This window comes from Molothrus aeneus, chromosome 3 (assembly GCF_037042795.1).
Source record: "Molothrus aeneus isolate 106 chromosome 3, BPBGC_Maene_1.0, whole genome shotgun sequence".
NCBI classification, from domain to species: Eukaryota; Metazoa; Chordata; class Aves; order Passeriformes; family Icteridae; genus Molothrus; species Molothrus aeneus.
In genome coordinates, this window is record NC_089648.1 from 32,287,922 (window position 1) to 32,299,762 (window position 11,841).

An 11,841-nucleotide genomic window follows, 5' to 3' on the forward strand; every position below is an offset into this window, starting at 1 on the left:
AGGCCCCCTGGGCCGTACCCTGGCACATTTCTACTCTCCTGTTCCGTTAAACGCCCCGGGAGGCTGCGGCGCTGCCCCTGCCGCCCAAGCCGAGCAAAGGCCGCGCTCGGGCCGGGCGGGCGGAGCGCAGCCTGAGGGGGCGCGGGGCGGGCTGGGCCCGCCGGGGCGGGGCGGGGCGGGGCGGGGCGGAGCGGGACCGTCATGCCAGCGCTGCCCGGCGCTGCCGTCAGTACGAAGGCTGCTCGCCGCATGACGGCCCGCAGTAGCACCATGGCGGCCGGGCGGGTCTACGACATCGTGGTGTTCGGCGCCTCGGGCTTCACCGGCCAGTTCGTGGTGGAGGAGGTGGCGCGGGCGGCGGCGGCGGCGGCCGCCGGCGAGGGGCAGCTGTGCAGCGGCCGCCTGCGCTGGGCCGTGGCCGGGCGGAACCGCGAGAAGCTGCGGGCGGTGCTGGATCGGGCGGCCGGGCAGCTGGGTACGGGCCGCGGCCGGGGCGGGGGCGCAGCGCCGCTGCCCGGCGAGGCCCGGCGGGTCGGGTGTGCGGGCAGGGGCTGAGAAACGAAGCAGGGCGAGCCCCGGCGCTGCGCCGGGGAGGTGGGGGCTCGTCCCGGGCGGAGCGGTGTCGGTAACCGCGGTCTCCGGTACGCAGGGAAGGCGGCGCCCGGGGACGAGGTCGGCGTGCTGCTCTGCGATGTGGACGACGCGGGCTCGCTGGCAGCCATGGCGAAGCAGACCCGGGTGGTACTGAGCTGCGTGGGCCCGGTGAGTGCGGGATGCGGGCGGGGCGGTGCCCCCGCGGCCAGTCCGCCCCCGGGGCCGCGCCTGGGCTGCGGGCGGCCGGGCTGCCTGCGCCGCACCGGGGCACCGAGAGCTGCCGCGGCCGCGCAGGGACAGCGCAGCTGGTGGAACTCGACCCCGGAGTTCCAGTACCGCTGTGCGCTGCCGTGGCCGAAGGGTTTCCCACCGCCGTCGCAGTGGTGCGGTTCACGGATAGGTGTCCGCAGTGAAATACAGCGGAGATGGTTTTCAGTCTTTCACAGGCAGCCTAAGATTCTGATGGTAAAGTTTGGCTCAACGTTTTGGGTTGAGCCAGAATGTCATTGTTGCTAGGGTTAAGCACGGAGCTGGAAAAGGGGCCCACAGGCTCGCTGCCAGAAGCACTTGGCCCTTTTAAAACCTAGAGTGGCAGTATTTCCAGTGCATTCAGAGAGCATCAAAGTGTGTGAGGTGGAAGTTGGGTCATGACCATCTCTTTGAAATTCAGTGTTTAAGTAGAGAATATGCTGATAATAAGAGTGCAGGAAGTGTAAAGTGAAATTAGTGGCAGTATTCAATTGGTCTTGGTGATCTGATCTGATTTTATGAGAGAAATCAGGTGCAGTAGTCTGCAGCAAGCTCCATTGGCAGCAGTCAAGTTTGTTTTCTTCTCCCCACACTCCCAAGAAATAGAAGTGCTCTTGCATTTTTGCCCCACTTAGAAAAATCAATATCACTTCTATTGCATAGATATACTTTAGGTAAAGCACACTGGGTGAGTTGTGGTATGTGGGTTTTCTTTTGTTACATCTGGTGTTCTTTCCTTCTATAGTATAGATTCTTTGGAGAACCTGTGGTCAAAGCTTGTGTTGAAAATGGTGCAAGCTTCATTGACATTTGTGGAGAACCCCAGGTATGTGATGGTAAAAAAGCATGACATTATATCAAGGCTCTGAAAAAGGAATGTTTGTTTAGTTTGTTTCATGTTTCTGCTTATGGTTCTGAACATGAAGACAAATTCTGCCTCCTGATCTACAATTTCAAGATGCAGTAATTATTTTAAAGTACACTATACTTGGTTGTGTAGTTTTCTTGCTTTTAAGACAGCCTCTTTGGGTCTTTGTGGAAGTTCCAAATTGCTGAATATGCTTCAAGCCTCTGTTATGATACTACATAGGAATTTTGTACTTTTCTTTTCACTGCTGTGAAACTTTCATACTACAGATCAGGAATCGTATATATCTGTCAAAAATACTTGAAGCCTATGATGTGACAGTGAAGTGCTGATGGCTGATATTGAGTATGGCCAAGAATGAATTTCAGCTTAAAATATTTGTTCTGCCTATGTTTCAGTTTCTGGAAGGAATGTACCTGAAATACAATGAGAAAGCTGCAGAAAAGGGGGTATATGTCATTGGAAGCTGTGGCTTTGACTCCATACCGGCAGATATGGGAGTACTGTACACCAGAGACAAGCTGAAAGGTGACTAGAATATTTTTATGGTGGAAAAAGAATGCAGATTATGCTCTCATCTGGTTTCCTAAAGCAGCAGTAGTCCTGTGGAAACTCTCTCAGTGTCTCTTTTTGCCTGCCTTTACCAAGTGACCAGTTTCAACCAAATGTGGTAGGGAGAAATTGAGTGTCCCATTGGATGGGTCATTGGATAGGGGAGGAGTTATGGTCCCATTGTTCACTGAGAGGGCCCTGTGATGAGCCCAGTTGTTCAGAGCAGGCTGCTAATAACACTGAGGCTGTGGGTTCCATCCCACGAGGGCCATTCACTCGATGGTGCTCATGGGTCCCCTGCAGCTGGGAATATTCTGTGAATCTGAGAGGACAGAATGTTCAGCTGTGAGCAGCAGGCTGCTCAGCCAATGTGTGGATGTCCCTAGGCAGCCTCAGCACAATTGCCACTTGTGCAGTGAGAATCTTGTTGGGAAGACACAGTGGGAAGGAGACCACAGACTGGGGGGTGATCAAAGTTTCCTTTTTCAACTGCAAGCTCTGAGAAGCTGTTTTGTGAGTGTAAGTAGCAGTGCCTTTGACTTTTATAATAGCTAGAGGGTAACTGAAAGAGCATTTAAGAAAATACATGGGAGGATTTAATTCTATGTAAATAGTACTTGATCCTGCTCCCAGATGAGGATACTCTGTTCATCAGGTCTAACTTTAAGTTGGGAGGGCCCATAAGAGTATCCAAATGTTTTGCTTTTATGGGCTATTAAAAAGGCTGCTAAATGGGATCGGTTTACATTGGAGTCAGCATTCAGTTGAAGAAACCTCAGACTTTGGAGGAGAAACAAGGTATGGAAATGAGTATCTGGATGTTCATGAGGTTGTAATTTGATGTTTGATACCTGTTTTGAATAGATACCTTTTATCTCTTCCTATTTTGACTTTATGGCATTACTTCTGTTTATCCAGTTGCTTGCTATATTGAAATTTATCCATACAAATACAGTTTTCCAATCTCAGAAGGAACTAAGCAAAACAAATCAGAATTTGGAGGCGTTGTGTTGTTCTGCTGTTCATCAAACTAAGCATTCTTTGCAGAACACTATTTTAAACTATGCTAAAATTAAATATTTTCTGTGGTTTGGGTTTTTTGGGGGTTGTGGGTTGTTTTGTTTTGGTGGTGGGTTTTTTGTAGTTTGGGTGTAACAAAATTTTTAAGTTCATGTTTGCTTTCACAGCCTACATCATCTTTTATTTTGAAACTTGGAGGAAAACAAAATGTGGCTCTCAATATTACTTTCCTTTTTTTCAATGATTTTTTTTTACATTATCTCATTCGTTAGATAAAGGAAAAAAATTAATGAATAGAGGTAATACTAGTGACCTGTATTGAAGTAATTTACACAAGAAATGTAATACTTGCTAACTCAAATAGCTGTGCATCTTAATGTTACATTACTTTGCTTTGAGATAAAGATGTAACTCTGCTTTTTCAGCTTATAATGTCAGTGGCCTGCTGTTTTGAGTATACCAGAGCATTCTCTGACTCTGCAGATTAATGACTGCATGTGCCAATATGCAATATTGAAAATATGTAATATTTTCCTCTCCCTTGCAGGTACCTTAACTGCTGTTGAAAGTTTCCTGTCGGTGAAATCTGGGCCTGAGGTTAGTTGTTTCTTCCTTCCTGAAACTCAGGAGTATTTGTGATAACATCACCACAGCCCATCAGAATAAATGTTGCTACATTAAGTCAGACCAAGGAGCAAGCTGGCAGGTCTTTGATAAGTCAGAGAACTTTATTCTTTAGGAGCTACTAAAAGTATCCTAAGCCAACAACCTTTTGTAAGGTCTGTTTGCAGAGCTGTCTACCTACACTTTTCCCTGGTAAGCTGCTCCAAGAACTATTTTGCTTTTGCAGACATGTGGGAAGGATTCTTACACAGGTGAAACTGTAACAGATCCAGAGTGTATTGCCAGTAATCCTAGTGTTAGGCTGTTTGGGGTTTTTGTTTGTTGGTGGGGGGAAGGTCATTTCAATGTACATTAATGCATGTAATGATAATACCTGTGGATCGTAATTGTAATAATATGTAATATATGTAATAATTCTAATGCTGTTGTTAAAACAATGCAACAATGATCCAAGTCAGTCTTGAACCAAACACTACTGCTCCTGGCATGAGTATCTATCTTGCCTTACAAACCATTTTTGTTCTTAAAAAACATATGGAGGAGTGGGGGAGGCCCATGGAATGGGAGAGTAGTATCTGTTAAGCAGCAGGGGATAGCAGTTCATGGGAATGTATACATCTATATGTTGGATATGAGGACATCTATTTAAATATATAGCATAAGTCCAAAGTGTTGGTAAGAAATGGATTTCAATAATGAGAATTAACTACACTGAGATGTAGTTATGAAGAGCTACAGATATGTATTAAATTCTGTGGGTCCTGAGTATGTTGCAGGTCATGTGGAAAGAGGGGTGGAGATTGTGTTGGGTCTGGCTGATCTGGAGTTCATTTCCCCACAGCAGCTCTCACAGTGCTGAGCTTTGTGTGGCAGCTGCAGAGGTGACAGTAACACAGCAGTGTTGTGGCCACTGCTGAGCAGTGCTGGCACAGCACTCGGGCTGTCTGTGCAGCATTCCCCCCCTCACCTCATGGGCTGGGGTGGGCAGGATGCTGGAAGGGGACACAGCCCGGACAGCTGCTCCAGACTGACCAAAAGGATGTTCCATACTGTCTGCTCAGCAATAAAGGCTAAGGAAAAGGAGGAGAAGGGTAGGGGGGGAGACATTTGTTACTACCGCACCTTTGCTTCCATATGCAGCTTTTGCTTTATTAACTCACCTTTATCTTTACACACAAGGGATTTTTCCATCTTATTTTCTCCTCCTCCTATCTTAGCTAGGAGGAGAGTTATGGAGTGTCTTGGCAAGCACCTGACATCCAGCCAAGGTCAACCCACACCATTTCAGTACACTATCATCATAACATTTATATGTAATAATTGTAATACATGTAGTGATTCTAATAGTATTAAAATAATCCATGAAACCTTTAAATACTGAACTAATTATTGTTTCATGGTATGTCACAAGGGTCTTGGTGTACATGATGGGACCTGGAAATCAGCTGTCTATGGCATTGCAGATGAAGCCAGCCTGAAGAAGCTTCGAAAACAGATAGGATATGCCGCTATTCCAGTAGTTGGTGCAAAGCTTAAAAAAAGGTATAAGCATAAGATGTGGAATATACAGTCTCCTAACAGTTCCAGTATTTATGATACAGATTGGTACAGTATTAAATACTGAAAAGATGCAGTTAGGACTTTAGTATAGTATGAACACATAGATGCTCATCTAGTAGAATTGAAGATAAGTTCAGTTTTACAGACTTGTTCATATCTTACTGAAAAGACAACATGTCTCAGCATTTACTGAGTCTCAAAATTAATGCGTTCTAAAGGACTTCTAGTGACATGGGAAACTTGATTTCAGAAGCGATTAGTAGAATGGAGGGAAAAAAATGAAAATATTATTATATTGATTATCAGATTCATCCTTGATATAGTGCATACAGTGAATTATATATAGTGAATTATATGTAGTGAATTTTGAGTGAGCCAGGGATATATTTGGAATTGCTTGCTTTCAGTGAAAAGAGATAATGTCACAAAAATTCTTGAGAGAAAACTGGTAATGGTAAGGCCATTATGGTCAATTCTTTCAGTTTGTGTGAAGATTGGAACATTTTTTTTCTGACTTTATTTTTTTTCATTTGCAGGGGATTTATGTTTTACAGTCCGGAATTCAAGGAGTACTGTCTTAGATTTATGGGAGCTGATGGTTCTGTTGTGAAAAGGACTCAGCATTATTTGCACACCGAGTTGCAGCAAACACCTGTAAGTTACTGTTATTTGTGCACTGGCCTGTTTCATGCTACTTGAGACTGTGGCTGATGAGCCTGCCTTTGGTAACATGATAGTTATGAGATTGTCATGTCAGGTTCTCCTGCTGTCTGATTTCTGGGTATGTATTTGTAGGGAATGGAAACCTTGAGTCACAGGAATATTTGAAAGGTAGCCTTCATATAAATATATTAAATTCTGCTTCTGTGCAGAGACTTTTCTTGTTGTATCAGCAGAGCTTCTAAAAGCATCAGAATTGTAGTCAATGGTAGCTATAGCCAGCTCAGTATAGTGTAGTAAATATTCTGATACATAATTCATATGCTGCTCATTTATGTCTTAAGATTTCTTTGATGCTTGGGTCTCCAGTGTGCAGAGTAAAGGCAGTGTGAAGTAATGGTGGTGGAAAAGTGTCCGGTCTGGCTGTCTGTCTCTGCCTGGACACGGGTAGGGTGGTTCTTGGGTGGCACGCGTTTCAAAGGACGAGTCTGGACTCTTCAGCTTTTTGATCTTCAGATTGTTTATTGTTTCTTATCTACAAAATTTTCTGTCTGCCCAACAGAGGTCTGACCTGCAAGGCAGCCAAGGGCACTCTGACCACCCACGGGGCGGTCATGTCTTTTTATACTAAAATCTACGTACATGATATTTACTTTTATTTTCCAATACTTTTCACCCATGTTGGCAAGTACACCTTCACCATAAACCAATCCCCAAGTGCCAACATCACCACAGAAGATGGAAGACAAGAAGAAGAAGGATGAGACACGCCCTGATCCCTCCATCTTGTCTCCATAACCCCCCTGTACCAAAAACCTTAAAATCTATATTTCACCCTATAAATGTGTCCCTTTTACACCCTTCACTCTAAAGTGATTCTCATGTCCTCAAACTGCTGTCACTTCTGTGGATGGATCAAAATCAAGCCACCAAGCACTCTTGGCAACATTCCAGGATTTCCGAGACCCCCAAGGGTTCTCCTGGCAACTCTGGACGTCCGGAGTGATGTGCTGAGTTCCCACAGAAAAGATGATTAATTTTTGTTTTCCATGATTTCCTGAGAGGAGATGACCACCAACAATCTGTATAACTGTGCAGAATCACAGGCATCAGTTCAGCAATGAGGGTGAGATGGTGCTTTAAAAATGCACTCAAAAGCTACAAATGAGAAAGGCTTGCCATTCTATTTCAGTTTCTCTTTAAAACAAGCACAAGGAGGAGAAAAGTAAGATCTAGGAAAGAAGGCTGAAATTGGATGCCAAAACACATCTTTCTGTAAAGTCTTTTGTTCTTGTGTACCATGTCTGCTCCCTCTTCACTCTGTAGTTACATTGTCTTCCCAGAATAAATGATAAAGTGAAGCATTCTTCAAACAGTTCCTTAGAACTAAGACAATTGTTTAAGGCCCTTTTTAAACCAATGTATGTTGTACAAAATAACTGCATCTTACTTACAGGGTAGATTGATTTATAAAAATCAATTGATGGAAAAAATTAATGTCAATCCTATCACTGAAAATACATTCTTCTTCAGGTCCAGTATGGTGCTTATGTGACCGTAGGTGGTCTTGGCTCTGTTATCAAGCTGATGTTTCTGGGCATGTTGTTTCTTCTTCTGGTGAAGTTTAACTTCGGAAGAAAACTTCTGACAAAAGTAAGTTTTCAAAACACAAAATTATTTAGTGTTTGGAGATATTGGAGATATCTTTTTTCTCCCTCTTATTTACTGCTGGTCTTTTTTTGTCTTTTTCTTCCTTTTTTTTTTTCTCTCCTCTATTCATACAGTACCCAGAATTTTTCTCTGCTGGACACTTCTCAAAGAAAGGACCAACCCAGAAGCAGGTAACTGACTGTTTTCTACCACAGTTACAGAATACATTTGTTGTGGTAATGATGGAATAGTAATTTAAAGTCAACTGCTTAGCTTCAAAGAAATAATTTCTAAATGAATCACAGAATATTCTGAGTTAGAAGAGATCCACAAGGATCATCAAAGTCCAACTCCTGGCGCTGCACAAGACACCCCAAGAGTTGCACCATGTGCCTGAGAGTGCTGTCCAAGCACTTCTTGTCAGGCTGGTGACACTGTCAGGCTGGTGCTGTGACCACTTCCCTGGGGAGCCTCTTCCAGTGCCCAGCCACCCTCTGGGTTAAGAAACTTTTCCTGATATCCAACCTGACACAACTTCAGGCCATTCCCTCATGTCCCGTCACTGGGCACCACAGAGATCAGTGCCTGCCCCTCCTCTTCCTCTCACAAGGTGTAACTGCAGTGAGGTCTCCCCTCAGTCTCCTCCTGGCTGATCAGACCAAGAAACCTCAGCCTCCATTCATACCAGCTTCCTCCCTAGGTCCAAATCCATGTTGTCTGTGCCTGTTTAGATAGTTACTGGATATTTAAATAACCATGCCTTCTGCTTTTAGACATCAAAGTGTGTGTAACTGCTATGAGGAATAAATGGATAATGTTTCTGGGCCTGATGTATTCCCATGGATGGCTCAAAAGCACTCTATCAAAGGTGATGACCAAGGGAGACTGATTAGCAAAAAGCCCAGGACTGAAAGTACTGAGAGAACAAACAGACTTTAGTACAAAGCCAGTGCAACAAAGTGGAAGCAATTAAGAACTAAGATTAACTTTTTAAGCAGTAATTTAAAATAACTTCTTTCATGTTTAAATGGATTATAGTATTTGGCAGGATTCTATATATAGAATTTGGATACTTTTATTTACTACTTACTTTACTGCTTTTTGTTGTTAGCCTAAGAATTATAAGAGTGTCTTGTCATTCTCTCTGATTTCTGGGTTTGTATTTGTTGCTTTCCTGGTAGCAACCAGTTTCTCTTTTGGTGACCATGCTTGTCTTGTCCACTTACAGATGGATGAAACCTCTTTTACAATGACGTTTTTTGGTGAGGGTTACAGTGAGGGACAAGATCCCCAGAATGCCAAACCAAATGTGAAGATCTGCACTGAAGTGAAAGGACCAGGTATGTATTTTGCCTAGCATTCCCTGCTCTAAAATACATTTCTTATTGCACTGCTGTCCCTTTCACCCTTGAGAAGCACTTGCAACAGGAAAAAAGCCAACGGCCTTCACAGTGTATTAACTTGGGTACTAGAATTCATTGTGACCTGGTTTCTGAAATAGCCAGTTCACTTGCATTCTTGTGAATCTCTTTACTCTGACTTTCCCTGGTCTGATTTTCATTTTTGCAGAGCAGACCTTTTGAAGGAAGAGGGGTTTAAGAATAGTTTTTAGTTGTTACAGCCTGGACTTAGTACTTGGTTTATTTCCAGCTCCCAGAGGAGCTGGAAACTTTAACAGGTCTGGTGTGGTATAATTTCTGACTATTATATACTTTTGTTCAGGTCATTCCTTGAGGAGACATGACATCTGAAGTTTGGAGAGAGCAAGAATGTACATTCAGAAATGAGTTACTGGAGTACAGCTTGTTTAAATAACTAGAGATGTGGCAGAATGCAAGTGTTGCATGGTAAAATTCTGCATTGAAGTACAGGATGGGGAAAACTCTTGCTGTGTCAGAAAGTCCTCTGTCACCATGACGTCGTCACTCACAGTTGTGTAGTTAGAGGCCATTATGTGAATCGGTATTTGTCTGGATTAGATCTTAAGGATTTCACCAGCTACTTGGTCTGTTTACTGGGTAAAAAAAAGCTGTTCTAAAATGGGAAAGGCTGTTTCATTGCTAAAGACATTATTCTCCAGAATGCTGTAGGGAAGAGCAAGATTACATTCCACATTTCAAGGCACCGTATTTCATTGGGGGGTTTTGGTTTGTTTTTTTTGTCAGAGCCTGGATATGTTGCTACACCAATTGCAATGGTTCAAGCAGCTCTATCTCTTCTGGAAGATTCAGCTTCTCTGCCTAAACAGTAAGTACCTTCTCATGCTGAGCAGCTTGCTCTCCCTTAAAGCTACTGTGTGCAAATGTTTCTCTTTGAAAATACACTTAATCAGCCCTGTGGATTTGTGTTACCTCACCCAACTGGCTGTGCAAGGGAGATGGTTCACTGCAAGCTGATTTAAAGCCACTTGCTCTTCACCAGCCAATCAGTAGTCACAGGGGCTTCTAGTCAGGCCTTGGCATCCATGTCTTCATGTTCAGTTAATGGAGTGGTTTCTATAGAGCTTGCTGGATGCAGAAATGAACCTAGGATTATAATCACCCTGGCAGATTCCTCACCCACTCTCTTCTCAGACTAAGTGGCTTTTTCTTTCTTAGTCTGAGAAGCACATCTCTAGCTTGACAAAAGGTATCCCTCAATCACTCTGCCACTAATGTTTCTCCTTTTTGATTTTCCCTTGCAGGGGTGGTGTGTATTCTCCAGGAGCTGCCTTCTCGAAAACAAAACTGATTGATCGCCTCAACAAGCGTGGTATTGAGTTCTCTGTTATTAGCAAGCCTGAAGTCAGAACATAACTGTATGAACTAACACCTTTCCCGAGTATAACTCTAATAAAACCCATTTGGCTGCAAAAGCCTAATCATAAAACAGTTTCACTATGCTATTGTTTGCAGCAGAAACAGAAGAAAATTCAAGTTAAAAGCTATAATATTTGCTATAGTGAGCAAACCCCTAAAGGGTGGGTATTGAGTGTTAATTCACAGACATATTAAATTGGTAACTTCTTGGGTACTAATTCTGGAATCTTAATCTCATTATCTAAGTTCAAGTTCCTACTTCATGGACCCACTATACCATCTGCTTCACAAGTAAGCATAGCTGCCTTGCTTTGCCCCATTCTGCAACTATGTAAAGCAGGCAGCCTGGAAATAGAAGTGCCTTAGCAGATAAGCTACTAGTTATTTCTAATGTGTGTTTGGTGTATGTCTTTATTAACATCTTCAATTAATCTTTCCTTTATTTAATAATTGTTGTTAGTGCAGATCTATGTGTAGTTTCTGTAGTTAGGTAAGTAGTCATGAACTGTATTGTGCTTTTGCTTCTGTAAAGAAGGAGGCTTGTTCTGTTGATTGTTTTTGGAATCTGACCTGATGTGATCCAGGTTCTGGGTGCACTGACCTGTTTCACACTACTTGATACTGTGGTTGATGAGCCTGCTTTTTGTTGTTAGCCTAAGAATTGTAAGAGTGTCTTGTCATTCTCTCTGATTTCTGGGTTTGTATTTGTGGGCAGTGGAACCTTTGAGTCACGGGAATATTTGAAAGGTAGCCTTCATGATTTTCAGGAGTGTGAATACATTAAATTCTGTTTCCGTGTAGAGGCTTTTTTTTGTTGTATCAGTAGAACTTGTAAAACCTATGAAAGTTACTCTGAGATACTTAAGGTCACAAAAGTCTCTATCTCCCTCAGCTGTTTCACACTGACCTTTATTATTCTGAGGCAAATCACATACAGATTGATGCTTTGTAGTCTCATAGCTGTGTCGAAGATTGCTTTATGGATGCAGTTCACTATATGGTGGGGTTTTAGGTGCTGCTTCTTAAGTTTATGCTGTCACTGCACTGTCTTCAGTAACCTAAAGTTAAAAAATGTCTGTTAATGCTTTATTCAGTAGCAAGCAGACTAATTTCACACCGAGGTAGAAGAAATTCAAGACACAGAAAAGCTGCTTTTCCCTTCCACTCACCCCTGAATGTGAAACATACGTACTACATTACAGCTGAGAGTTTATGTATTTGAGGCACAGGGATCAGAGCCGTTCCTGTGTGCAATTCACATGCTCT

General features: G+C 43.2%; 1 protein-coding gene across 1 annotated transcript; it reads left to right on the forward strand.

Moving 5' to 3' along the window:
* The first annotated feature begins 221 nt into the window (after positions 1 to 221).
* Positions 222 to 11,375, forward strand: SCCPDH (saccharopine dehydrogenase (putative)). The gene is made up of 12 exons (XM_066546624.1): positions 222 to 475; positions 650 to 762; positions 1,589 to 1,669; positions 2,110 to 2,239; positions 3,831 to 3,880; positions 5,319 to 5,449; positions 6,004 to 6,121; positions 7,661 to 7,780; positions 7,912 to 7,968; positions 9,006 to 9,117; positions 9,943 to 10,024; positions 10,461 to 11,375. The coding sequence occupies exons 1-12, from the start codon at positions 250 to 252 to the stop codon at positions 10,570 to 10,572; spliced, it is 1,332 nt and encodes a 443-aa protein (XP_066402721.1). The 5' UTR covers positions 222 to 249; the 3' UTR covers positions 10,573 to 11,375.
* Positions 11,376 to 11,841: the final 466 nt, after the last annotated feature.

What these genes read in the sequence shown, in the direction of transcription:
- SCCPDH (XM_066546624.1), top strand. Translation starts at nt 250, where the DNA reads ATGACGGCCCGCAGTAGCACCATGGCGGCCGGGCGGGTCTACGACATC. An exon ending in CACCAGAGACAAGCTGAAAG is followed by an intron (nt 2,240 to 3,830) that starts GTGACTAGAATA and finishes TCTCCCTTGCAG; the next exon opens with GTACCTTAACTGCTGTTGAA. An exon ending in GGTGCAAAGCTTAAAAAAAG is followed by an intron (nt 5,450 to 6,003) that starts GTATAAGCATAA and finishes TTTCATTTGCAG; the next exon opens with GGGATTTATGTTTTACAGTC.